General features: G+C 35.2%; 4 protein-coding genes and 4 long non-coding RNA genes across 20 annotated transcripts; 5 read left to right on the forward strand and 3 right to left on the reverse strand.

Moving 5' to 3' along the window:
* The first annotated feature begins 1,049 nt into the window (after nucleotides 1-1,049).
* LOC124433638 lies at nucleotides 1,050-1,958 on the forward strand. The gene is made up of 2 exons (XR_006944541.1): nucleotides 1,050-1,102; nucleotides 1,685-1,958. It is a non-coding gene; the product is annotated as an uncharacterized LOC124433638 (long non-coding RNA).
* Nucleotides 1,959-1,987: 29 nt separating this feature from the next.
* On the reverse strand, nucleotides 1,988-4,054 carry LOC124433623. The gene is made up of 3 exons (XM_046983404.1): nucleotides 4,043-4,054; nucleotides 2,838-3,029; nucleotides 1,988-2,209 (listed from the first exon to the last, which is right to left on the reverse strand). The coding sequence occupies exons 2-3, from the start codon at nucleotides 2,955-2,957 to the stop codon at nucleotides 1,988-1,990; spliced, it is 342 nt and encodes a 113-aa protein (XP_046839360.1). The 5' UTR covers nucleotides 2,958-3,029; nucleotides 4,043-4,054.
* A 1,315-nt stretch (nucleotides 4,055-5,369) lies between these two features.
* LOC124433635 lies at nucleotides 5,370-5,890 on the forward strand. Its single transcript, XR_006944538.1, has 3 exons — nucleotides 5,370-5,481; nucleotides 5,695-5,754; nucleotides 5,830-5,890. It is a non-coding gene; the product is annotated as an uncharacterized LOC124433635 (long non-coding RNA).
* A 12-nt stretch (nucleotides 5,891-5,902) lies between these two features.
* Nucleotides 5,903-12,101, forward strand: LOC124433628. 6 transcript variants are annotated; one of them, XR_006944529.1, is made up of 9 exons: nucleotides 5,903-6,154; nucleotides 6,380-6,502; nucleotides 6,615-6,756; nucleotides 7,349-7,413; nucleotides 7,948-8,277; nucleotides 8,376-8,561; nucleotides 8,628-8,769; nucleotides 11,850-11,919; nucleotides 12,006-12,101. XR_006944529.1 is itself a non-coding variant. In XM_046983409.1 (3 exons), exons 1-3 carry the CDS (start codon nucleotides 6,597-6,599, stop codon nucleotides 8,209-8,211), a joined length of 489 nt encoding a protein of 162 aa, XP_046839365.1. In that variant the 5' UTR covers nucleotides 6,509-6,596; the 3' UTR covers nucleotides 8,212-8,252. The 6 variants fall into 6 exon arrangements, 1 of the variants encoding a protein (XP_046839365.1); XR_006944526.1 differs by lacking the exons at nucleotides 11,850-11,919; nucleotides 12,006-12,101 and adding exons at nucleotides 8,881-9,000; nucleotides 9,096-9,327; XR_006944527.1 differs by lacking the exons at nucleotides 7,948-8,277; nucleotides 11,850-11,919; nucleotides 12,006-12,101 and adding exons at nucleotides 8,881-9,000; nucleotides 9,096-9,327.
* LOC124433633 lies at nucleotides 8,749-10,595 on the reverse strand. Of its 2 annotated transcripts, XR_006944535.1 has the most exons (4): nucleotides 10,442-10,595; nucleotides 10,151-10,229; nucleotides 9,205-9,236; nucleotides 8,749-9,022 (listed from the first exon to the last, which is right to left on the reverse strand). It is a non-coding gene; the product is annotated as an uncharacterized LOC124433633 (long non-coding RNA). The 2 variants fall into 2 exon arrangements; XR_006944534.1 differs by lacking the exon at nucleotides 9,205-9,236 and having other exon boundaries at nucleotides 10,442-10,594.
* An 82-nt stretch (nucleotides 12,102-12,183) lies between the features above and the next one.
* LOC124433630 (UDP-GalNAc:beta-1,3-N-acetylgalactosaminyltransferase 2-like) lies at nucleotides 12,184-17,907 on the forward strand. Of its 6 annotated transcripts, none has more exons than XR_006944533.1 (6): nucleotides 12,185-12,545; nucleotides 13,505-13,628; nucleotides 16,140-16,326; nucleotides 16,539-16,617; nucleotides 17,537-17,568; nucleotides 17,749-17,907. XR_006944533.1 is itself a non-coding variant. In XM_046983412.1 (5 exons), exons 1-4 carry the CDS (start codon nucleotides 12,428-12,430, stop codon nucleotides 17,558-17,560), a joined length of 348 nt encoding a protein of 115 aa, XP_046839368.1. In that variant the 5' UTR covers nucleotides 12,184-12,427; the 3' UTR covers nucleotides 17,561-17,568; nucleotides 17,749-17,907. The 6 variants fall into 6 exon arrangements, 3 of the variants coding, with proteins under 3 accessions (XP_046839368.1, XP_046839369.1, XP_046839370.1); XR_006944531.1 differs by having other exon boundaries at nucleotides 12,186-12,545; nucleotides 13,502-13,628; XM_046983412.1 differs by lacking the exon at nucleotides 16,140-16,326 and having other exon boundaries at nucleotides 12,184-12,545; nucleotides 13,502-13,628.
* A 2,912-nt stretch (nucleotides 17,908-20,819) lies between these two features.
* LOC124433636 lies at nucleotides 20,820-24,842 on the reverse strand. The gene is made up of 3 exons (XR_006944539.1): nucleotides 24,721-24,842; nucleotides 20,956-21,014; nucleotides 20,820-20,880 (listed from the first exon to the last, which is right to left on the reverse strand). It is a non-coding gene; the product is annotated as an uncharacterized LOC124433636 (long non-coding RNA).
* On the forward strand, nucleotides 21,216-22,144 carry LOC124433629. 2 transcript variants are annotated; one of them, XM_046983411.1, is made up of 2 exons: nucleotides 21,216-21,628; nucleotides 21,981-22,144. In XM_046983411.1, exons 1-2 carry the CDS (start codon nucleotides 21,429-21,431, stop codon nucleotides 22,009-22,011), a joined length of 231 nt encoding a protein of 76 aa, XP_046839367.1. In that variant the 5' UTR covers nucleotides 21,216-21,428; the 3' UTR covers nucleotides 22,012-22,144. The 2 variants fall into 2 exon arrangements, with proteins under 2 accessions (XP_046839367.1, XP_046839366.1); XM_046983410.1 differs by having other exon boundaries at nucleotides 21,225-21,628; nucleotides 21,810-22,144.
* Nucleotides 24,843-24,861: the final 19 nt, after the last annotated feature.

Raw genomic sequence — 24,861 nt, forward strand, 5'->3', positions numbered from 1 at the left:
GCTCAACTCCGTCAGTACACAATATTCTGTGTACGTGTTTGTAATGTAGATCGTCCAGGTTAGTAGAGTTCTGAGAAGGACTGTTGGTGTTGATGTTGACTGAAGTTTCGACAACCTTAGCGGTAGTCATCTTCAGAGTCAAAATACTACTGCTAAGATTGTCGAAATGTTAGTCAACACCAACAGCAACAACACTTCTCAGGACTCTACTAACCTGGACGATGTACATCTACAAACATGTAACGATACTCCCGGGTTCAAACCATCTACTTTATACTGAGTCCATTCTAAAGATTTTATTGACATAGTGAAAATCCTTTTGAGATATCATGTTTTGGGCATTAGGAATTGCCAAATTTATAATATTTTTCAAGTAAAACAGAAACGAGATTGCAAACATACGAATTAGCGTTTTCCATGCGACTAAACTATAAATAAGGTATGAGAATATGAGTTGTAGTTATTGCTTCTAAATGCAATTGCTTCTTCATATTTACAGCTTTCGTACTGATTGGTTGATCGAGAGACAGGGAAAATGGGCCGAGCCTGATTATCCAGGAGTGGCTTATCCGACATTTGCCTGCGGTGCGGGCAGCATTATATCTTCGGATATTGTTCACTGGCTGGCAAAAAACGAGAAATCTCTAAAACGTTATCAGGTATATGATAGAAAACCACGACGAGATTACAATGTTGAAAGTGACCTCTTGATGTGTAAAGATGTAGTTCTCAGAGTACTAGATATTGACACATGTTTTTTTTCTTTCTTGTGTAAAGGGGGAGGATGTCTCTATGGGTATTTGGTTATCAGCTATTGCTCCTGAAATTTATAAGGTAAGATCTCCTTTTCTTCTCTGCAAGTTTGTGACGGTTGTTCAACAAGATCCTTTATGGTGATCTTACTCTTACGAGCCCAGGTTCTTATGAACCAGCGGCCGAACATGTGACGGTGTTTCCTTTCTATTTCAAATACTTCAGGATGAGCGATGGTCGTGTTTCGGGGATTGTCAGATGGAAATGTTTACCTTGCCCGAGCAGGATGCCGATTCTCTCTATTTATGGGAAAACTTTATGTCCTGCGGTAATCCTTGCAAATGTTGAGGTACGTTAGTTATGTCGGGGAGAGGGAGATAAGAAAATTCCAAATCCACACAAAAGATAGAAAAGTACAGCTTCAATTAAACTTTTTATCTTTTTTTTCACTTAATTAAATCTATTTTCTATATTACAAATTTAATGTTTTGGCTTTTACGAACGACATTAATTTAAATTAAATAAAATCTATAGCGCTGTGTAATATCGACATTATTCCTGCTATGCAAATATTTTTGTTCATTAACTGCAAAAACAATCGAAATAATTCCGAATAATTTTGCTAAAAAATTTGCCATGCAGGTGTAAAGATTTCGATTAGCCTCGCTTATGTCCCTGCGTACTTCATGTAAAATATTTATTGCAATGCTCATTGTGTAAAGTGTATAAGTACAGACTTGACTGCGATCAAATTACGTCATAGCGTCAAATTACGTCATTAGCGACGAAAAACGTCATAAAATCAGAGATAAGCATAAAATGTTTCACATTTTCTTAACGAAATGCATGTCGTTTTTTGCGTTTGAATATTTATTGTGGGAAAGGTTTAGTAAGTCGATTCGATCGTTTATAATTAACTTTCTTCTCGTAGGAGTTAATCTTTATGTGGAAACATCTTCGTGGTAGTCAAGTTGTACCACAGTTCATTGTCAAATCTCATCTTTCCTGAAACAGGATCCATAAATATTCTCTTCAGTAGAACACACGGCCATATTCCTCCAAGAATCTTTTCAATATCACGAGGATTCAACAGAAACGTTTGACATGACCGTTAAAGTTTCTTCATCGGAAACGCTACTACCGTTTGGTAGGGCGATAAAACGATCAGCGTTTTTAATATCTTCTATTAAACTTCCACCTCTTTCCTCGCGGGTGAACACGCTACCGTTGCTTGTCAAGCTGTCGGCAACGTTCGACACCTTTTGACCAATTTTATCGGGAGATTCCGACTCTCGACCCTGAGCGCTCTCCGTCTCGCTGTTGAATCTGAGTGACGAGTCTCGCTACTCGTGGAAATGTAGCTGTTTTCTTGTGGACTTCCTTGTTGTCGTCTCTGCTCTCGTTGTTGTTTGTATTCACATGCTGCAAGTTTCGCAGTCAAATCACGTATTTCCTCCTGTGAAAAGTGTAAGGATAATGATTTTAATATAGGAATGTCATTAATTGAACATCAAATCGGCTTATTTCATAAGTGTTAACGGATTCTTTGCTACAATTTCAATGGTTTTAATTGAGGATAATTACTCTATATTGAAGATGATAATCTCTGTAAATTGGGGATAATAATCAACTACAAGTGATAATGATCACTTTCGCGTGTTGCGTGAGTTGAGATTTTGGCAGTTGTTTAACAAAAGCATATTTCACACGTTGTTTGACGTGCGCCTATAAATGGCTTAATGCATAATGTGCTGTCACAAGGAGCACACATTCAATTTTCAAGTTTTGAGAAACTGAAAGACCGTAATTGGACGTGAATACCATCACAGGGACCAAAGTTCAACTCATTTCCCCCCATACCTTCCCGTCAGACCCTGGCGCATCTCACGATCGACTTGTTCTTTAGCAACTCTGCGATGATCTGACAAATCTCCCCCTAACCCTCAAACCTAGGTCACCCACTTTGCAAATGGAGAGTCGTTCTTTGTATTTAAGACAATAACCATTGACATTGTTTCTTTGAACATTCTTCGAAAAATCCTCGTTTTAATCTGTACTCAAACAGTATTCCCAAAACATCTTACCCTCAGTTGTATATTCTCAGTTTCCAGACCCTCGCGGCTTTTCTCTTCATCGTTTTCGCACACCAAAGTAACGTCCTCCAAACGGTTGAGATGAAATGGTGATTTACGAAGATCCGTCATCGTTGTGGCTATAGACGAACTACCCCGAGAACGCCTTCTTTGATTTACATTGTATTTTTTCAAGAAGTATACCTTTAAAACAGACAGGAAAAATTTAATATCGAGGAGGGCAGGTGGTATAGGTCAGCAAGTACACAGACTGACTTAAGATTAAAGTTTAGATGATCGTCCAGGTTAAAGTCCTGAGAAGGACTGTTTGATTAGTTGTTTGACACCTTAGCGGTAGTCACCTTCAGAGTCAGTGTCAAAATGACTCTGAAGATGACTACCGCTAAGGTTGTCGAAACGTCAGTCAACAACAACAAAACAGTCCTTCAGGACTTTATTAACCTGGACGATCATCATTTACAAACGTAACGATACTCCCGGGTTCAAACCATTTACTTTATTAAGCATTAAATGTTATGTACTGGAATACTTGAGTATGCTTCGAAACAGAGAAATGTCCTTTGAAAAACGCGTCGTGCAGTTTTATAACATTCATACTTCCACATTAGTCAATATGTGTCGTAATGTATCCTAAAACATTTCGTAATTTAATGAAAACGACTTCGCGTGACCTAAAGCATAACAAAGAGATAAGTATCTTCGCTGCTGCATGATTCCTTTCGATGAGAGAATGTAACCCTTGGCTAATCTCTTTTGATATTTGAAACGAACGTCCAAGACATATTTGGCCATTTGTTTACGCTAATTTGTTCACCATATGGTGTTTCAACGACAATATTCAATTTAAAGTTTTGAAAAATAAAATTTAATGAAGAAAATATAAGGCATCGAGGATAATCTGACGTGTTTATCTTCGAGAGCTCTTCAAGTTGGGCTTGGCCGTTCTATTAAAAAGCTTTTGTTCTATTTTCTTTTCGGGCTCATTGCCAATCGCATCATAACACACTTCATAATCAATCGTAAAACGCTTACTCGTTCATTGATGGAAAGCCAAAACTCAACGAAGAAAAGGTCCAGTAGATAGACGTATTGACAAAACCCGAAGCTCTCTAGATTACAAATTTCTGCTTTTGAGAGGTTTTAAGATCCTCTTTCATCGGCAGTAATTAATACTCAGTTAACAGTACAACCATTACCTTGAAAGCAAAGAGCAAACCAACATAACGGTGGCAATGACATGCGTTGACAAACTGTTTACGACATACGCCACATCAGGATTGTGAAAGTTATCTAGAACAAAAACAGTCCTTCTCGAAACTATACCAACCTGGCGATTATCAGTTGTGGTCGTGCCTATAGTCTTAGGAGAGTAAAAACTTACAGTTGTAAAGAAAGCACAAGCAAAATAATAAAGGACTTTACCGATTTCAAAGGCATTAGTGAACCACGGTTTGACGCAGCGCCTGTATTTGTAACCGGAATTTGTCTTTATCGTCTCATATTCGTGATCTTGTGTTAAAGTCCAGATAGCGAAATAAGAGCGTGAGGATCATCAGGTGAAGTAGGATCATCAATAATCTGTTATATACAAAACATAATTTATCCATAGAATCATAGCAAAGTTACGATGGACAGATGAGAGTTATTAACGCTATAAAACTTAAATTCAATATATCGTATAAAGTACCTCAAATCCCGACGATTTCTCGTATCGAAAGGATTCTAAAGTAAAGATGAAAATTAAGATGAGAAATTTCGAAGAACTGAAACTAGAGAATTTTCAACAAAAATGTTGAAAATACCTGTACTACCACAAGATTCTTCAATGTCTATGCTCTAAAATAATAGTCATAAAACGACAATTTCAAAAAGCATAAAAAACTCAATATTTGTAACTTTGGCGAAAGATACAGGATGAACATGAAACCTTCTCAGAAGACGATGGAACAAGACCATAACCATTTGATGTGAACTTTTTCAAACAACGTTTGCGTAATCCGTTAGCATACCATGAAAACTAACTTCTGGTTTAGGCGACGCTTTACTAGCAACCTCCTCAACGTCTTCAGGACAATTAACGTATACTGAACTGGTGTCACAAGGCTCAATGACGATGACCAACCACTAGCCATACCTAACATGTTACCACGAGAGATCTTTCTTGGGTAGATGAAGGTTTTAGGAACTTCAGACAAGGGTTGTGTTGAGCTGAGAACTAAAAAAGAACAAATATGGATAGATGATGAAGTGGAGAACAAGAATAGAGGTTATAGAAGACACACTACGTATGCTCATTGGTGTTTCACAAGAGTATACATTACAGGATAACTATGGATTCAAGTAGTCTAAACAACTAGGTACATTTAAGCAATCCATCTTTCCCATCGTAAACACACGTGTCAAAAAAACGTGATCAAATTACAAAATTCGTGCAATCAAATAGTCGGACATGGCATTGTATTTGTAGAAGAGAGCCAATAAAATAAAAAGATTCTCTTGGGGCATTTGTAAATATTAGTTTAGAAATACAGATCGACTAATTATAAAGGCAGAAGATGTAAGAGTGAATAAAAACCATTTCCCGTCAAATTACAATAACGCGGAGAGGAAAGGAAACACACAAAAAGATGATGCGGTAGGAATTTTAAAGTGTTCTTTTATTGTTTCTGGTTGCACAATTTCATATTAATTTATTTTTATTACCACAGTTATATTAACAAAAGTATGTGTACAAATTTATTTATGCCCACAATGTGGTGTAAGGAAAAACACTTATTCGGAGCACATTTTCCAATTTCAAGTCTGGATTCTCTACATCCTTTAATCACAATGTCATATATGTTAATAGAATAGCAGTGTGTCATATGAATCTCAATTTTTTGAACAAGAAAATGAATTTGGGGATTTGGTAAGTTTACATATATTGTAAAACTATGTAGATATAAAATACGCTATGTTTATGGGTTTTTTAATTTATATGTAGAATGAACAAAGTGAAGATATTGCTGAAAATTATGACAAGCACCAAGAGTTAACCACCAAAACACAAGTTTTAATGTACATATTGATATTGTTTCTCATGAAAAGTCATTGGAAGTGGTTATATGTAGGACTGCTTTCACTAGAAATAACTAAAAAATTTTGAAGTAATTTAAAGAAGGCATGCATTATTTAAACACTTATTAAAAGTCTGTACACATTTTAAATTAAATAATGGTCTTTATTTGTAGGACTCTGAAGATATCTTTACCAAGCAATCTATCTCTATTATTACAGAGGAACCCAAACAACCATGTCAACATAGTCAAGTAGTTCTCACATATACAGTTATACTTTATACTGTTTACCACTAGTCATGTTTTTAATGTGTTATAAATTGACAATATGCTTGTTGATTGCTTATGCATGAAACACTGTCTAGCAAAACTTTATTAACATCTGGTAGAAATGTGCTCAACAAACATAAAAATATATTACAATAGATATTTTTGAAACAGTGAACATTAATAATTACTGTGTACTTGCTCTTTCAGAGTCATTTGTCACCCACTGGCCACTATACTGGGCTATTGTTACAGTTTGACTTTGCATCAAATGTATCATGTCAGCAATCCTTTGTTGTTCATGATTATAATGCAAACAAAAGAACAATTATGGTGATGTCAAATTTTATTTCCATAATTTCAATGTTGGGTATATACCCAACTAAATGATATTACTCAATACGCTTTTTTTGGTGCTATAATCTGCATGTATTTTTTTCTTCAGCATAATTCATTTGTATTTGTACATCGATATCCCCACCTATTGCTTGATGGCTATGGTTGGATATTGTGCTGCTCATGTGATGCAAATAGAAAGCAATTTGTTGATGCCCTACCTAATAATATACAATTAGATCCTCAAAAAGGTATGTAAAATAGATGTTACTGCAATGAAATGATTAAAACAGGCCAAACAACATTTTTGTACTTGTCAGATATACCATATCCGAAGTTGCATACACATATTAGCAATGGAAAAATATCTGGTTGTGTATGATAGAAAGTTTGGTATTGAAGCCAAAGATTTTATTGAAAAAAGTAAGTGTTGTGTGTTACTCTTTCAGGATATAAGGTGTCTGAACAGCTTCACCAAATTTTGACTTACACTTACATACTATTTGTTTCAAGACCCTTGTCAAAGATGTGAGAACTTGTTACATATTAATCTGACATTGCATGTAGTGAATGTCTCAAATTTGTATTTGGCTTATTTTTTCAATGTAAAGTTCTTCATGTGGTATGGGAGAAAATGTCTTCATCCTTAAATATCAGTTTATTGTACATTTCAAACCCTTGTGAAGTCATCCTTCTGTGTTTTTACAAGACCCTTGTTCGACATTGTTCTTATTACATGTGGATGTTAACCAGCACAGCTTTACAAGCAAAAATATTGTTAAAACTTGTGAATGATTATTTACACAATATATTTATCTCATGGAATTTCTTTTATGAATGCAGAATCCACATCCATGATGCAGTCTGTTTTCAGTGATCATTCCTACCATGAGATGCAACCTGAAGAAGTATATTTTGTTATGTGAAAATAACTTTTTTGTACAAATACACGTATTGTTTCTCAACCTTCTAATACCCCACAATTTGTTACCATACATCCTGTGCCTAAGTTCAGGAGCTTCTATAAAGCTATTAGGGTGATAACCAACAGGGCAAATTGAATTTATTTATGACTATTGAGGTATACACATTCATACTCACATACATACATAGCCACATACTTACAGTACATACATTAAGTAGTATAAACTAAATGTATGACAAAAATAGTAAAGTCATATTCACCATTTGCTTTACGTGCCTGATATATATATATAAGCACTTTCTAAGGATTTTGTGAAGTCATAATTAATCATAATTATTAATCTGCATACACATACACACACATACATACACACACATACATACACACACATACATACACACATACATACACACACATACATACACACACATACACACACATACACACACATACATACACACACATACATACACACACATAATACAACCTTAAAGATAAATGATTTTACATATTTTAGGACTTGTTTAGTGCAGTGTGCAGGGAGGTTCAGTGGATTGCTGTAAAACCAGTGAATAGTCCATGGGGGGTTTGTACTTTAGTGTATTCAAAAGTAATGCCGCCCCAGCCCGAGTTAAAATGTTGCAGCTATTCGTCATATCATTGCATTCATGTGACAACCCTTGCAAAAGCCATGCAAATCGTTGACGAGGATGAAATGGATTCTCCATTGGCACTTTTTAAGTTTTCCTTTGGAATTACACCAGATGCGAGACTATTTTGAATTGGCTACACTTAGCAAAGAAAAGGTTTCTTTATTTGAAACAAGTATGCAAGATAATCTGCAATGGTGAACATCCTTTTAGCTTTACATATACTATTTCCTTTATCGGTATGGTATTTAGCACTTTCTAGCATTTTGTAAATATTACTATTTAATTATTTTAGGCAATGAGAATGATGCAAGCGATTTTACTGATCTTCCTGAAAAAAATGGTCATAAAATTTTGGCGCCATCTGAAAGTGGTATTTGTTCTTGTGGTGCAGAGTGGGATAAACGTTCTATTCAAGATGAATGGTTGTACGTAGACTTGTGTTCAGTTGCGTACTTTTGTTCAATCCATGATGTGAAGGGTAAGTTCTGATTTGTTATAGGTTACGCTTCACTTCATAATTATTTGACTTAAATAAATTATTTAGTGTATTGTAGACCTTGCTCCTCTTGTGCTACGAAAAAAGCATTATGATGGCATTGAAAACAGGATTGTATGGTTTGGATCATATGCAATATCTCATGCCGATCTAAAAGATTACATTCGGCTTTTCATAACGGCTTTTCGAGGTACTTTTTAATGAAAATTTGCCGAAGCATTAGTAGCTACGTTTGTCCATTATTTAATTTTCTCGCACTATATCTTTTGAATGTTTTTTCTTCTTTTTTATTCTTGTTCAGTTTACCTATGTACAAATATTATGTTGCATATGTACAAAGGCAAGTGTCTTCGGGTAGTTTGAATTTCCCAAAGGAAATAACTTACGCCAAGTTTCGTCTCGCTATCATTGCCATGATACGGTAAGCATCATTTCATTTTCAGCTGCAAAATATGAATATTCCATTGAGATAGTGATCGCTTGTTTTATTAAGTTATTGAATTTTCTCTTATTAAGGTTGCTTGATATTGATTTTGACAATGGGTTTTTTTGTGAATTATGTGGAAGAATTCCCAGAAGGTGGTGATGGATGGAACAACTCTTGGAATACAGAAAACTTTCTTACCAAATAATTTAAGAGAGTCTGATACTGGATTGCTAGATTGAAGATAAGTATTTTTGAAGTTTATCTGTAATATATAATATATACAGGTCTGCTAATTAGTAAATACGAGTGTTCATCTACGTATCAGAAAGCATTTTATGCATGATGGTGACTTCTCTCATTTTGTTTTGTACACAGCTTATAGTTATAAAATAACAACCTGTTTTCTTAACAGGTTTGTTCTCATAACAAAGTACATAATCCCTTTTTTCCGTGAAGCCCATGGATGCGTTCGTTCATGATGAAAGAGTCATATTGTATAATGAGGCTCTCGTTCATCACGAGAGAGTTATGAGAAAGTTACGTTGTAAAAGGTAATAAGTAAAAAACGTATAAACATGCTTAGAGTTTTTTTAAGTTATAGTTCAAAAAGGCAGAAGTTGTTTGAACCTTTGAAGTATCCTTGGACGTTCTAGTTTTTTATGAGAAGAATTCTTGTAAAGAAAAAGATAAATTTTGAAAACCAAAGAATCCCGTTTACGTCCATGCCTCCCGATACCCCGAGATAGTTGAGCACTAGAGCGTCGCATGTTAACTAAGGGAACCACATAATCCTTGTTTGTTTTTCCATGAAACATATGTATGGTTTGCTCGTAATACATGAGAAACAGTAAATGGGAGAGTTAAATCAGAAAGATATAAACCGATAAAATTGGTATAAAACATGTTTAAGGTTGTCTTTATTTATAAGTGTCAGAAAAAGACAGGGTCATAAGAAGTTAATTGAAACATTGCTTGGTTTGTTTTATGAGAAGAAAACAAAAAGATAAAATTCGAGAGCAAAAAGCTTCCCGATAACTTCTTAAGCGCAAGGCACTAGAACGCCGCATGTTAACGTTTCGGTAGGAGATTTCGGCCCCTCCACGCTATCCTACTTGGGAGATGTAATTGAAGAGCTTTCACAAACCTGTAAGATGGTCTCCAGGTTAACAAAACAATCATCGTCAGTTTTCATTACAAAGGAAAAACTTAAAGTCGCCGAGAGCCTATTTAAAAAGAAAAGCCGACATGAAGCAAGATCAATATGACATATGACGACTGATGTCGTAGGTAAGGAGATACTGGCGAGATGAATTATACACTAATGCAAGTTATTTGGGCAAAAATAATGTTTAAAGTTGATTTGAGACTGTCCACTTATCGCCAGAAATTTCACAGTGGCATGAAAAAATATAAAAAGTCTCAGACACTCTCTTACCACGAGAAAAACTGAAGCAACTGGGATGGAAGATTTCTGTAAACATCGACATTTGAAACAAAAGAATATCAGAAATAGTTCTGCTTTCTTTAAGTAAACGTTCATTCTCATCGTCTTTCAATCTCTGCCACTCCGACATTCGAGTTTCTTCTTCCTCTTTGTCACGACTCTCTCCCCGGAGAATCTACGGAGGATTGCAAGTTGCTACAGACTTTAAAGAAATTTATTCATAAAGCATTGTACCATCTTTTCTTTTAATATTTGGTGAGGGAATATTAGTGTTTGGCACTAGGCTTTAAACTTCATATGAGTCTGCACAGTCCATTTGACAAATTTTTCAATTTCATAGTCATGGTAACGACAAGCTGGATCTATTTTCATCGCTTTCTGAGTGATTAAATCGTTTGGTCACATAAATGTACGCAAAATCATCTGAGCATGCGCAGTACGCTTGGAAATGCGCAGTACAAGCAAAGTCTATTTGACCAATTGTCTGAGTAAACGATCATGGAAATGACCAACTGCATTTATTAGAATCAATTAGGGAGTAGATAACTTGCTTACTAACAAATTATTAAAGATATCAACTGAGCATGCGCAGTTCACTTGACAGTTTTTGACTTCATAGTTATGGCAACGACCAGCTGCATCTACAAGCCCCGAATTTGAAGTAAATAGCATGCTTAGTAACAATTAAATGGATAAATCATCTGCGCATGCGCAGTACATTCGACCAATTGTTTATAGTCACGGCAACGACTAACTATATGTACTTGCACTATATTTGTGGCAATTAGCTCACTTAGTCGCAAATTATCAAAGAAATCATCTGGGCATGCGCAGTAGTGACTTAAATAATACCGCAACTTTCGTAAGCCTCTGAATTTTTGTATATATATATAAAGCCAATATTAGGTATAGTAGATGTCAACTAGCAGTGGAAGCTGGGTGCGATATGTATGCAGTGGCTTAGGGGTCCAGACGTTTCGGGTCGCGACCGCACTCTCCCTGCGTACCCCGAGCAAAGCCTATCGCAGGTGATCTCGGGGTCTGATGGGCGGAAGCTTGCTATTGCATCTCCCAAGTAGGATAGCGTGGAGGGGCCGAAATCTCCTACCGAAACGTTAACATGCGGCGTTCTAGTGCCTCGGCTTAAGCAGGTATCGGGAAGCATGGACCGAAAACGGGGTTTTTTGCTTTTGAATTTAATCTTTTTGTATAAAAGAAACTAGAACATTCAAGGATATTGCAAAAGTTAAAAAATTCCGCCTTAATGACTTATAATTTAAACCAACTGTAAATATGTTTATACGCTTTTTACATGTTAACTTTTGAACTTGCAAGGAGCAGTCAAGCGTCTCACTGTGATAAACCAACGAAGTATTCTTTCTCTCATTTTCTTGTTTAGAAAAAGTTATCAACTAAGTGGTCGAACTCTTCGTAAACTACCATTCCTTGCACATGCGCTGTATTCAAAAGTAAGTAATACGAATTAAAGCCTTCACCCGTGTTCTTTTTGTTGTACATGCATGTACTTATATTGTCCCTCAAACCTACGTAATAGGCGCAAACGATAACCTTAGAAGAGTTTTTGAATAATCTTTCAATGGTTGTCGACAAGCAGTTCAAAGAAAAAGAGAATCTTTGCTCAGTTGGTGAAGAAAAAGCGTGCAAACGTGATCTTTTTAGCGATTGTATACTTTTATACATTCATAGTAATATTTTGGATATGTTTTGTTGAAGATTAAGATTTTGTATTGCTCAATTTAAGTTCAATAAGTAACATAGATCACAAAGTTTGCTAATTTATATTGATGCTTTAAGACTCCTTACATGATGTTTACGCAACACACCCGAGGTCAAAGTTCGTATATATTAAAATGCAACAATGTGTATAGTTCGTTATTGAGGATAATGTATAGATTATTTTACATAGGGAAAGATATTTATACGCTATAGTTAATTGTAACTGTTTAATTTCAACTTATGTTTACATTAAATGACATCCTTAAGCCAACTTTACTAATATTGATCGCTATTTTCGTGTTATACAGCTATAATCATCTTGTTGTTAAAGATTTGAAGCTTTGCTGCGATAATACAGGTTTGTACAGCTATCTCATCTTTGTTTGTTGCCTGCCTGATAGCATGTCGACTCCGGGGACCAGATTTTTTATCGTGATTTATATGACATTATAGATTGTCGTACGTCTATCTAATATCTTGAGTATAAACGATATGTTTTTGAAAGATGAGTTTACATATACTCTAGCGTAGTGTCTTCATCAGGAGTGATCTGATGTTGAAACTTGAGTCTTTATATACTCCAGTCTAGTGTCTTCATCAGGAGTGATCTGATGTTGAATCTTGAGTCCTTATATACTCCAGTCTTATGTTTTCATCAGGAGTGATCTGATGTTGAATCTTGAGTCCTTATATACTCCAGTCTAGTGTCTTCATCAGGAGTGATCTGATGTTGAAACTTTAGTCCTTATATACTCCAGTCTTATGTTTTCATCAGGAGTGATCTGATGTTGAATCTTGAGTCGTTATATACCCCAGTCTAGTGTCTTCATCAGGAGTGATCTGATGTTGAAACTTTAGTCCTTATATACTCCAGTCTTATGTTTTCATCAGGAGTGATCTGATGTTGAATCTTGAGTCGTTATATACTCCAGTCTAGTGTCTTCATCAGGAGTGATCTGATGTTGAATGTTGAGTCCTTATATACTCTAGACTAATGTCTTCATCTGGAGTGATCTGATGTTGAATCTTGAGTCCTTATATACTCCAGTCTAGTGTCTTCATCAGGAGTGATCTGATGTTGAATCTTGAGTCGTTATATACTCCAGTCTAGTGTCTTCATCAGGAGTGATCTGATGTTGAATCTTGAGTCCTTATATACTCCAGTCTTATGTTTTCATCAAGAGTGATCTTTTATTGAAACTTTCGCTAGTGTTATTTAACCATGTTATCTAAAAACTTTATCCTACATAGTCCATTTTTGTATTTGTGTTTCCACTTGTTTTCTTTAATGTTTTAAAATAATGTTCTTGACAGCAGAGAATTATTCTCATTATGATTTGGTCGTTGGAATACTTTCATCGCGCGGCAACTTTGATTTGAGGCAAAGTTTACGTGAATCATGGGTTGGCTATGCAAGACGACATTCATCTCTAAATAAAAGGTAAGCACAGGGAAAACACTGAATTTTCTTGAGGGTAGCTGTAGTGTGTTTTGTATTCAATTAGAGCTACTTAGCGTGTGAAACGTTACAGCAAACACAATATTTGTGAAGGTAAAGTGTAGAACAGTGTTTCAAATTGGCCTGTCGCGTTTACAACGAATTTCTTTAATACCAGAGAACGTTTACAACGTATTTCTTCAATACCAGAGAACGTTTACAAAGTATTTCTTCAATACCAGAGAACGTTTACAACGTATTTCTTCAATACCAGAGAACGTTTACAAAGTATTTCTTCAATACCAGAGAACGTTTACAACGTATTTCTTCAATACCAGAGAACGTTTACAAAGTATTTCTTCAATACCAGAGAACGTTTACAAAGTATTTCTTCAATACAAGAGAACGTTTACAACGTATTTCTTCAATACCAGAGAACGTTTACAAAGTATTTCTTCAATACCAGAGAACGTTTACAACGTATTTCTTCAATACCAGAGAACGTTTACAAAGTATTTCTTCAATACCAGAGAACGTTTACAACGTATTTCTTCAATACCAGAGAACGTTTACAAAGTATTTCTTCAATACCAGAGAACGTTTACAAAGTATTTCTTCAATACCAGAGAACGTTTACAACGTATTTCTTCAATACCAGAGAACGTTTACAAAGTATTTCTTCAATACCAGAGAACGTTTACAACGTATTTCTTCAATACCAGAGAACGTTTACAACGTATGTCTTCAATATCAGAGAACGTTTACAACGTATTTTTTCAATACCAGAGAACGTTTACAAAGTATGTCTTCAATACCAGAGAACGCTTACAACGTATTTCTTCTATACAAGGGAACGTTTACAAAGTATGTCTTCAATACCAGAGAACGTTTACAACGTATGTCTTCATGATATGAGAGTTATTATCTCATATCATGAAGATTTATATTTATACTTTTATACATTCATATTACTATGAATGTATAAAAGTATACAATCGCTAAAAATCACGTTGCACGCTTTTTCTTCACCAACTGAGCAAAGATTCTCTTTTCTTTGAACTGCTTGTCGACAACCATTGAAAGATTATTCAAAACTCTTCTAAGGTTATCGTTTGCGCCTATTACGTAGGTTTGAGGGACAATATAAGTACATGCATGTACAACAAAAAGAACACGGGTGAAGGCTTTAATTCGTATTACTTACTTTTGAGTACAGCGCATGTGCAAGGAATGGTAGTTTACGAAGAGTTCGACCACTTAGTTGATAACTTTTTCTAAACAAGAAAATGAGAGAAAGAATACTTCGTAGGTTTATCACAGTGAGACGCTTGACTGCTCCTTGCAAGTTCAAAAGTTAACATGTAAAAAGCGTATAAACATATTTACAGTTGGTTTAAATTATAAGTCATTAAGGCGGAATTTTTTTTAACTTTTGCAATATCCTTGAATGTTCTAGTTTCTTTTTATACAAAAAAAAGATTAAATTCAAAAGCAAAAAACCCCGTTTTCGGTCCATGCTTCCCGATACCTGCTTAAGCCGAGGCACTAGAACGCCGCATGTTAACGTTTCGGTAGGAGATTTCGGCCCTCCACGCTATCCTACTTGGGAGATGCAATAGCAAGCTTCCGCCCATCAGACCCCGAGATCACCTGCGATAGGCTTTGCTCGGGGTACGCAGGAGAGTGCGGTCGCGACCCGAAACGTCTGGACCCCTAAGCCACTGCATACATATCGCACCCAGCTTCCACTGCTAGTTGACATCTACTATACCTAATATTGGCTTTATATATATATACAAAAATTCAGAGGCTTACGAAAGTTGCGGTATTATTAAAGTCACTACTGCGCATGCCCAGATGATTTCTTTGATAATTTGCGACTAAGTGAGCTAATTGCCACAAATATAGTGCAAGTACATATAGTTAGTCGTTGCCATGACTATAAACAATTGGTCGAATGTACTGCGCATGCACCTGCGCATGCGCAGATGATTTATCCATTTAATTGTTACTAAGCATGCTATTTACTTCAAATTCGGTGCTTGTAGATGCAGCTGGTCGTTGCCATAACTATGAAGTCAAAAACTGTCAAGTGAACTGCGCATGCTCAGTTGATATCTTTAATAATTTGTTAGTAAGCAAGTTATCTACTCCCTAATTGATTCTAATAAATGCAGTTGGTCATTTCCATGATCGTTTACTCAGACAATTGGTCAAATAGACTTTGCTTGTACTGCGCATTTCCAAGCGTACTGCGCATGCTCAGATGATTTTGCGTACATTTATGTGACCAAACGATTTAATCACTCAGAAAGCGATGAAAATAGATCCAGCTTGTCGTTACCATGACTATGAAATTGAAAAATTTGTCAAATGGACTGTGCAGACTCATATGAAGTTTAAAGCCTAGTGCCAAACACTAATATTCCCTCACCAAATATTAAAAGAAAAGATGGTACAATGCTTTATGAATAAATTTCTTTAAAGTCTGTAGCAACTTGCAATCCTCCGTAGATTCTCCGGGGAAGAGAGTCGTGACAAAAGAGGAAGAAGAAACTCGAATGTCGGAGTGGCAGAGATTGAAAGACGATGAGAATGAACGTTTACTTAAAGAAAGCAGAACTATTTCTGATATTCTTTTTGTTTCAAATGTCGATGTTTACAGAAATCTTCCATCCCAGTTGCTTCAGTTTTTCTCGTGGTAAGAGAGTGTCTGAGACTTTTTATATTTTTTCATGCCACTGTGAAATTTCTGGCGATAAGTGGACAGTCTCAAATCAACTTTAAACATTATTTTTGCCCAAATAACTTGCATTAGTGTATAATTCATCTCGCCAGTATCTCCTTACCTACGACATCAGTCGTCATATGTCATATTGATCTTGCTTCATGTCGGCTTTTCTTTTTAAATAGGCTCTCGGCGACTTTAAGTTTTTCCTTTGTAATGAAAACTGACGATGATTGTTTTGTTAACCTGGAGACCATCTTACAGGTTTGTGAAAGCTCTTCAATTACATCTCCCAAGTAGGATAGCGTGGAGGGGCCGAAATCTCCTACCGAAACGTTAACATGCGGCGTTCTAGTGCCTTGCGCTTAAGAAGGTATCGGGAAGCATGGACCGAAAACGGGGTTTTTTGCTTTCGAATTTTATCTTTTTGTTTTCTTCTCATAAAACAAACCAAGCAATGTTTCAATTAACTTCTTATGACCCTGTCTTTTCTGACACTTATAAATAAAGACAACCTTAAACATGTTTTATACCAATTTTATCGGTTTATATCTTTCTGATTTAACTCTCCCATTTACTGTTTCTCATGTATTACGAGCAAACCATACATATGTTTCATGGAAAACAAACAAGGATTATGTGGTTCCCTTAGTTAACATGCGACGCTCTAGTGCTCAACTATCTCGGGGTATCGGGAGGCATGGACGTAAACGGGATTCTTTGGTTTTCAAAATTTATCTTTTCTTTACAAGAATTCTTCTCATAAAAACTAGAACGTCCAAGGATACTTCAAAGGTTCAAACAACTTCTGCCTTTTGAACTATAACTTAAAAACTCTAAGCATGTTTATACGTTTTTACTTATTACCTTTACAACGTAACTTTCTCATAACTCTCTCGATGAACGAGAGCCTCATTATACATGACTCTTTCATCATGAACGAACGCATCCATGGGCTTCACGGAAAAAAGGGATTATGTACTTTGTTATGAGAACAAACCTGTTAAGAAAACAGGTTGTTATTTTTATAACTATAAGCTGTGTACAAAAACAAAATGAGAGAAGTCACCATCATGCATAAAATGCTTTCTGATACGTAGATGAACACTCGTATTTACTAATTAGCAGACCTGTATATATTATATATTACAGATAAACTTCAAAATACTTATCTTCAATCTAGCAATCCAGTATCAGACTCTCTTAAATTATTTGGTAAGAAAGTTTTCTGTATTCCAAGAGTTGTTCCATCCATCACCACCTTCTGGGAATTCTTCCACATAATTCACAAAAACCCATTGTCAAAATCAATATCAAGCAACCTTAATAAGAGAAAATTCAATAACTTAATAAAACAAGCGATCACTATCTCAATGGAATATTCATATTTTGCAGCTGAAAATGAAATGATGCTTACCGTATCATGGCAATGATAGCGAGACGAAACTTGGCGTAAGTTATTTCCTTTGGGAAATTCAAACTACCCGAAGACACTTGCCTTTGTACATATGCAACATAATATTTGTACATAGGTAAACTGAACAAGAATAAAAAGAAAAACATTCAAAAGATATAGTGCGAGAAAATTAAATAATGGACAAACGTAGCTACTAATGCTTCGGCAAATTTTCATTAAAAGTACCTCGAAAAGCCGTTATGAAAAGCCGAATGTAATCTTTAGATCGGCATGAGATATTGCATATGATCCAAACCATACAATCCTGTTTTCAATGCCATCATAATGCTTTTCGTAGCACAAGAGGAGCAAGGTCTACAATACACTAAATAATTTATTTAAGTCAAATAATTATGAAGTGAAGCGTAACCTATAACAAATCAGAACTTACCCTTCACATCATGGATTGAACAAAAGTACGCAACTGAACACAAGTCTACGTACAACCATTCATCTTGAATAGAACGTTTATCCCACTCTGCACCACAAGAACAAATACCACTTTCAGATGGCGCCAAAATTTTATGACCATTTTTTTCAGGAAGATCAGTAAAATCGCTTGCATCATTCTCATTGCCTAAAATAATTAAATAGTAATATTTACAAAATGCTAGAAAGTGCTAAATACCATACCGATAAAGGAAATAGTATATGTAAAGCTAAAAGGATGTTCACCATTGCAGATTATCTTGCATACTTGTTTCAAATAAAGAAACCTTTTCTTTGCTAAGTGTAGCCAATTCAAAATAGTCTCGCATCTGGTGTAATTCCAAAGGAAAACTTAAAAAGTGCCAATGGAGAATCCATTTCATCCTCGTCAACGATTTGCATGGCTTTTGCAAGGGTTGTCACATGAATGCAATGATATGACGAATAGCTGCAACATTTTAACTCGGGCTGGGCGGCATTACTTTTGAATACACTAAAGTACAAACCCCCCATGGACTATTCACTGGTTTTACAGCAATCCACTGAACCTCCCTGCACACTGCACTAAACAAGTCCTAAAATATGTAAAATCATTTATCTTTAAGGTTGTATTATGTGTGTGTATGTATGTGTGTGTATGTATGTGTGTGTATGTATGTGTGTGTATGTATGTGTGTGTATGTATGTGTGTGTATGTGTATGCAGATTAATAATTATGATTAATTATGACTTCACAAAATCCTTAGAAAGTGCTTAATATATATATATCAGGCACGTAAAGCAAATGGTGAATATGACTTTACTATTTTTGTCATACATTTAGTTTATACTACTTAATGTATGTACTGTAAGTATGTGGCTATGTATGTATGTGAGTATGAATGTGTATACCTCAATAGTCATAAATAAATTCAATTTGCCCTGTTGGTTATCACCCTAATAGCTTTATAGAAGCTCCTGAACTTAGGCACAGGATGTATGGTAACAAATTGTGGGGTATTAGAAGGTTGAGAAACAATACGTGTATTTGTACAAAAAAGTTATTTTCACATAACAAAATATACTTCTTCAGGTTGCATCTCATGGTAGGAATGATCACTGAAAACAGACTGCATCATGGATGTGGATTCTGCATTCATAAAAGAAATTCCATGAGATAAATATATTGTGTAAATAATCATTCACAAGTTTTAACAATATTTTGCTTGTAAAGCTGTAAAGGGTTAACATCCACATGTAATAAGAACAATGTCGAACAAGGGTCTTGTAAAACACAGAAGGATGACTTCACAAGGGTTTGAAATGTACAATAAACTGATATTTAAGGATGAAGACATTTTCTCCCATACCACATGAAGAACTTTACATTGAAAAATAAGCCAAATACAAATTTGAGACATTCACTACATGCAATGTCAGATTAATATGTAACAAGTTCTCACATCTTTGACAAGGGTCTTGAAACAAATAGTATGTAAGTGTAAGTCAAAATTTGGTGAAGCTGTTCAGACACCTTATATCCTGAAAGAGTAACACACAACACTTACTTTTTCAATAAAATCTTTGGCTTCAATACCAAACTTTCTATCATACACAACCAGATATTTTTCCATTGCTAATATGTGTATGCAACTCGGATATGGTATATCTGACAAGTACAAAAATGTTGTTTGGCCTGTTTTAATCATTTCATTGCAGTAACATCTATTTTACATACCTTTTTGAGGATCTAATTGTATATTATTAGGTAGGGCATCAACAAATTGCTTTCTATTTGCATCACATGAGCAGCACAATATCCAACCATAGCCATCAAGCAATAGGTGGGGATATCGATGTACAAATACAAATGAATTATGCTGAAGAAAAAAATACATGCAGATTATAGCACCAAAAAAAGCGTATTGAGTAATATCATTTAGTTGGGTATATACCCAACATTGAAATTATGGAAATAAAATTTGACATCACCATAATTGTTCTTTTGTTTGCATTATAATCATGAACAACAAAGGATTGCTGACATGATACATTTGATGCAAAGTCAAACTGTAACAATAGCCCAGTATAGTGGCCAGTGGGTGACAAATGACTCTGAAAGAGCAAGTACACAGTAATTATTAATGTTCACTGTTTCAAAAATATCTATTGTAATATATTTTATGTTTGTTGAGCACATTTCTACCAGATGTTAATAAAGTTTTGCTAGACAGTGTTTCATGCATAAGCAATCAACAAGCATATTGTCAATTTATAACACATTAAAACATGACTAGTGGTAAACAGTATAAAGTATAACTGTATATGTGAGAACTACTTGACTATGTTGACATGGTTGTTTGGGTTCCTCTGTAATAATAGAGATAGATTGCTTGGTAAAGATATCTTCAGAGTCCTACAAATAAAGACCATTATTTAATTTAAAATGTGTACAGACTTTTAATAAGTGTTTAAATAATGCATGCCTTCTTTAAATTACTTCAAAATTTTTTAGTTATTTCTAGTGAAAGCAGTCCTACATATAACCACTTCCAATGACTTTTCATGAGAAACAATATCAATATGTACATTAAAACTTGTGTTTTGGTGGTTAACTCTTGGTGCTTGTCATAATTTTCAGCAATATCTTCACTTTGTTCATTCTACATATAAATTAAAAAACCCATAAACATAGCGTATTTTATATCTACATAGTTTTACAATATATGTAAACTTACCAAATCCCCAAATTCATTTTCTTGTTCAAAAATTGAGATTCATATGACACACTGCTATTCTATTAACATATATGACATTGTGATTAAAGGATGTAGAGAATCCAGACTTGAAATTGGAAAATGTGCTCCGAATAAGTGTTTTTCCTTACACCACATTGTGGGCATAAATAAATTTGTACACATACTTTTGTTAAAGGGGAACTCCACCCAAAAATAATGTTGGTCTTAAAAGTTCCATTTTTATGCAAAGGTTACTATATTTTTGAAATTTTTACATCAGCTATTTTATTTTTGACAAAATCGCGTCTTCAAGTGCGCTATTTGAGCTGTTTTGAGGCTTAGCAGCGTGGGCACAGAAAGCGTCAGCGGAAATTATTTTGACCTCATATCGTCAAACCGATTTGGAGTTGAGTTTACAACAAAGTAAAATAATAACGCACAGCCTTGCACAAAAAACAAAACAATCGCTTATAATGGCTTTTTTGGAAGAACCTCGGCCTAATTCACCAATCGATAGTGAAATGGAAGACAATCCAACAAACAATATTCGGCCATATCAGTTTGAGCCCGAATGGCCGGCTGATGAACACGAAGAAGCTCACCAGTTTGAGGATAACGAAGAACAGGAATTTTTGTATATTGACGATGAATCTCGGCGCGACAATCTTGAATGGTGGGTAGTAAAATGTTATATTATTCTAGACCATTGTTTCTATCTTAAAAGTACGTTTTCAGTTTTTGAAGTTGACCACGTCCACACACACATAATACTTTAGATTTTAAAGTTTTTATTGTAAGATACAATTTTTATTGAAGTTTTGACATTTCAAGATCCTTTCTTTTAACATATTCAGGTGTCAATGTGGTAACTGCCAAATAATGGATAATAACGAGAAATGTTTATGCTGCAAAGAGATTTCCAATATTTGTGACAAAAATTTAGAGGCAGTAGAAACGAATGAGACCACCGAAGTCCCTTTGTGCATTACACAACATCCTGGTTTTGAGCCTGTTTGTCTTAACAGGTGGGTTTTACAAACAGTTTGGTACCAGTAAAAGCAGCAATATGAGGTAGCATATGATGGGCCCGAGGACAAACTGTACCGCCATATTGCATATAGACAGTTGGCAAGATGGTGCTGGGGTGTCTTGGGTAGAGAAGTGAGAGTCATCTTGCCATCATGTGCAGTTACTGCATTAGAGAAACATTTCCTCCACCTGGCCTTGCAGAGGAATTTCAATTTGAAGGCTTTCACTATGTTGATGAATGAAGTATTTTATTATGATATAGGTATACTCATTACAATTACTTTGTATGTCAATATTAAAGTGGCATAGCCAGCTCATTTATAGGTCATGCTATGCACATTTATTATTATTAATTTATTACAAAAACAGATTTACAAAGAAATGATTATAAATGTGGCTTATTACACTGGTTATAATATAACTATAATTAATTACATGAATAGTTTGTGTAATGCAGTGGTGAAACTAGCTATAGCAAAAGGTTTTGCTATGTTAATATTTAAGAATGAACATTTTTAAGTAGTACAAAAGTTGTCTTCACTGATTCAACGTCATATTATATGGGTATGGCAAAACCTATTGCCATAGCTAACATCACCACTGACATTTTATGCAAATCTAGACTGATGTTCCTTTACAAGTACTTCTTTCCTGGGTGGACATGATTTAGAAATGTTCTTTGGAAGATTCTTGCCATGATGTACAAGTTCAATCTCCTCAGTTTTGCATACATTCACAACCTCCGCAAGTAGTTTATCAATGTACTGGTACTCTTTCTTTTCTTTCATTGCTTTTACAACCCATTGCTTCTGTGTTTTAGCAAAAAACATTTTGTAACGGTCTTGCCCTTTGTTTGTCCCTGACTTAATGAATGCTTTATCATGTTTAGTATTGTTGTTGTGATCTAATGCTGCTAACTGAGTGCGGCTACCATTCCAGGAAATGAAAATGCTCTCGCTTTGGGCAGGTCTTTTAGAAGCCTCTTGTCACATATCACATTCTCTGCAGCGATATATGCTTGTGAAGTAGGAGATAACCACTTCTTCTGCTTTGTTTCTTTTTCTGTTAATTGTTGGTGGCAACATTGATGAAAATATGTGTTCCCTTCCAGAAATGCTTGTTGGAAATGTGGTTAAGGACAGACTTCCATTTTCCACCAATTCTTCTGCATTCTTGTTACAACTTGCAGAGCACCACCAAAGATGATTAGAAATGGACTTAATCCAATGGGTCAAGTCATCATTTCCTTAATGTTAGCCTTCTTTGTTAGTTTTTGTGACAGATTTAGACAATGCCACACATCATATTGGTGATCAATATGAGGGTGTTTGTTTTCAACCTCTGCATCCACAGTATTCAGCATCGACAGTGTAGTTTGGACTTCCATGGCATGTAAACTCCTCACAACAAATGAACACTGTGTTGATGCATCTTTGGTTTCTGGCTTGCAATAATTAGTTGGCAATGCTTCAGGACTGTCAGACGCACCCAAATCACAACTGTTATTTGCTTCAGGCTCAAACAATGAGAAAACATTTGTACTTGTGGAGGAACATTATTCTAAAATATTTGAAAGCTGAAAATAGAAAAAATAGAAATATTTAGAATATACTTTAGGCTATAACTTTTTCTTGATTAAAATTTAACAAGAAATGCTTTTACTAACTTCCTCCTTGTCTTGATCAGTCTGACGTTTTTCTGTACGATGCTCGCTAGACAGACGCTTTTTACTGGGTTGAGGGCCAAATGAAAAAATCGATGGTACTGCATCCCGCTTCAGTCGCCTTTTTAAAGGTTGCCATGGTGTAAGTTTCTGTCTTAGGTCCGATTCAAAACAATCGGGAGCAAAGTGCTCGCTGCAAACGTAACAGTATTGGAGAGGAGGTAGATTTTCTCTCCGTATTCTAGCAATCCATTATTATACAATTATGTACAATAATTAGGAAACTATAAGTTCATACTTTACGTCAAGGAAACTACAACTTAATTCTATGCACGAAAGGCTATTTTTACAATGGTTTCATGTAGGATTATTTTCTAACCGTAATGAGTTACACAACCATGTTTATTATTATTCAATGTTTATTAAGGGCAATAGATTGGTTTCACATCAGTGGAAACTGTTGTTAAGGTTGAATTCGGAGGACAAGCAAACGGCATTACGCACAGTTTCCACACAAAGAAACCTTCGTATTTTTTAAAAATAATATTAATCGACATTCAAGTTCTATATGTAGTGCGGAAACTGTGCGTAATGGCCTTTATGTGAAACCGTTCTATTAAAACAGAATACAAATAACCAGCTCAATACTTGCATGTAAGCTATAAAGGTTGCTTGTGTATATACCTACGAATAAAAAATTCTGACGTTTCGAAAAGAAACATTTTGTGATTAGGAGAAGCATTTTGACGCAAGTTTATTATGACTGTGCAATGACTTTACATAAAGCTTTGAGAAGCAATTGACGATATGACGTCAATACAAGCCGCTGACATATTTCTGCTCCCACGCACCGGATGCCCTAGCTGCAGCATTTCAACTCATTTTTTGTGAAAATATTGAATCAAACAAACAAAAAAATTGCCGCATATTTATTTTCACGGGACAGACAAAGTTTTAAGACCAACATTATTTTTGGGTGGAGTTCCCCTTTAATATAACTGTGGTAATAAAAATAAATTAATATGAAATTGTGCAACCAGAAACAATAAAAAGAACACTTTAAAAATTCCTACCGCATCATCTTTTTGTGTGTTTCCTTTCCTCTCCGCGTTATTGTAATTTGACGGAAATGGTTTTACTCTTTACATCTTCTGCCTTTATAATTAGTCGATCTGTATTTCTAAACTAATATTTACAAATGCCCCAAGAGAATC

Source organism: Xenia sp. Carnegie-2017, unplaced genomic scaffold (genome assembly GCF_021976095.1).
Source record: "Xenia sp. Carnegie-2017 unplaced genomic scaffold, XeniaSp_v1 HiC_scaffold_139, whole genome shotgun sequence".
Classification (NCBI taxonomy): domain Eukaryota; kingdom Metazoa; phylum Cnidaria; class Anthozoa; order Malacalcyonacea; family Xeniidae; genus Xenia; species Xenia sp. Carnegie-2017.

What these genes read in the sequence shown, in the direction of transcription:
- LOC124433623 (XM_046983404.1), bottom strand. Translation starts at nt 2,957, where the DNA reads ATGACGGATCTTCGTAAATCACCATTTCATCTCAACCGTTTGGAGGAC. An exon ending in CTGAGAATATACAACTGAGG is followed by an intron (nt 2,210 to 2,837) that starts GTAAGATGTTTT and finishes CACTTTTCACAG; the next exon opens with GAGGAAATACGTGATTTGAC.
- LOC124433628 (XM_046983409.1), top strand. Translation starts at nt 6,597, where the DNA reads ATGTATTTTTTTCTTCAGCATAATTCATTTGTATTTGTACATCGATAT. An exon ending in ACAATTAGATCCTCAAAAAG is followed by an intron (nt 6,757 to 7,348) that starts GTATGTAAAATA and finishes TTATGAATGCAG; the next exon opens with AATCCACATCCATGATGCAG. An exon ending in ATGAGATGCAACCTGAAGAA is followed by an intron (nt 7,414 to 7,947) that starts GTATATTTTGTT and finishes TACATATTTTAG; the next exon opens with GACTTGTTTAGTGCAGTGTG.
- LOC124433630 (XM_046983412.1), top strand. Translation starts at nt 12,428, where the DNA reads ATGTTTACATTAAATGACATCCTTAAGCCAACTTTACTAATATTGATC. An exon ending in GCTTTGCTGCGATAATACAG is followed by an intron (nt 12,546 to 13,501) that starts GTTTGTACAGCT and finishes TGTTCTTGACAG; the next exon opens with CAGAGAATTATTCTCATTAT. An exon ending in CATTCATCTCTAAATAAAAG is followed by an intron (nt 13,629 to 16,538) that starts GTAAGCACAGGG and finishes CTTTTTAAATAG; the next exon opens with GCTCTCGGCGACTTTAAGTT.
- LOC124433629 (XM_046983410.1), top strand. Translation starts at nt 21,429, where the DNA reads ATGGCTTTTTTGGAAGAACCTCGGCCTAATTCACCAATCGATAGTGAA. An exon ending in CGGCGCGACAATCTTGAATG is followed by an intron (nt 21,629 to 21,809) that starts GTGGGTAGTAAA and finishes TAACATATTCAG; the next exon opens with GTGTCAATGTGGTAACTGCC.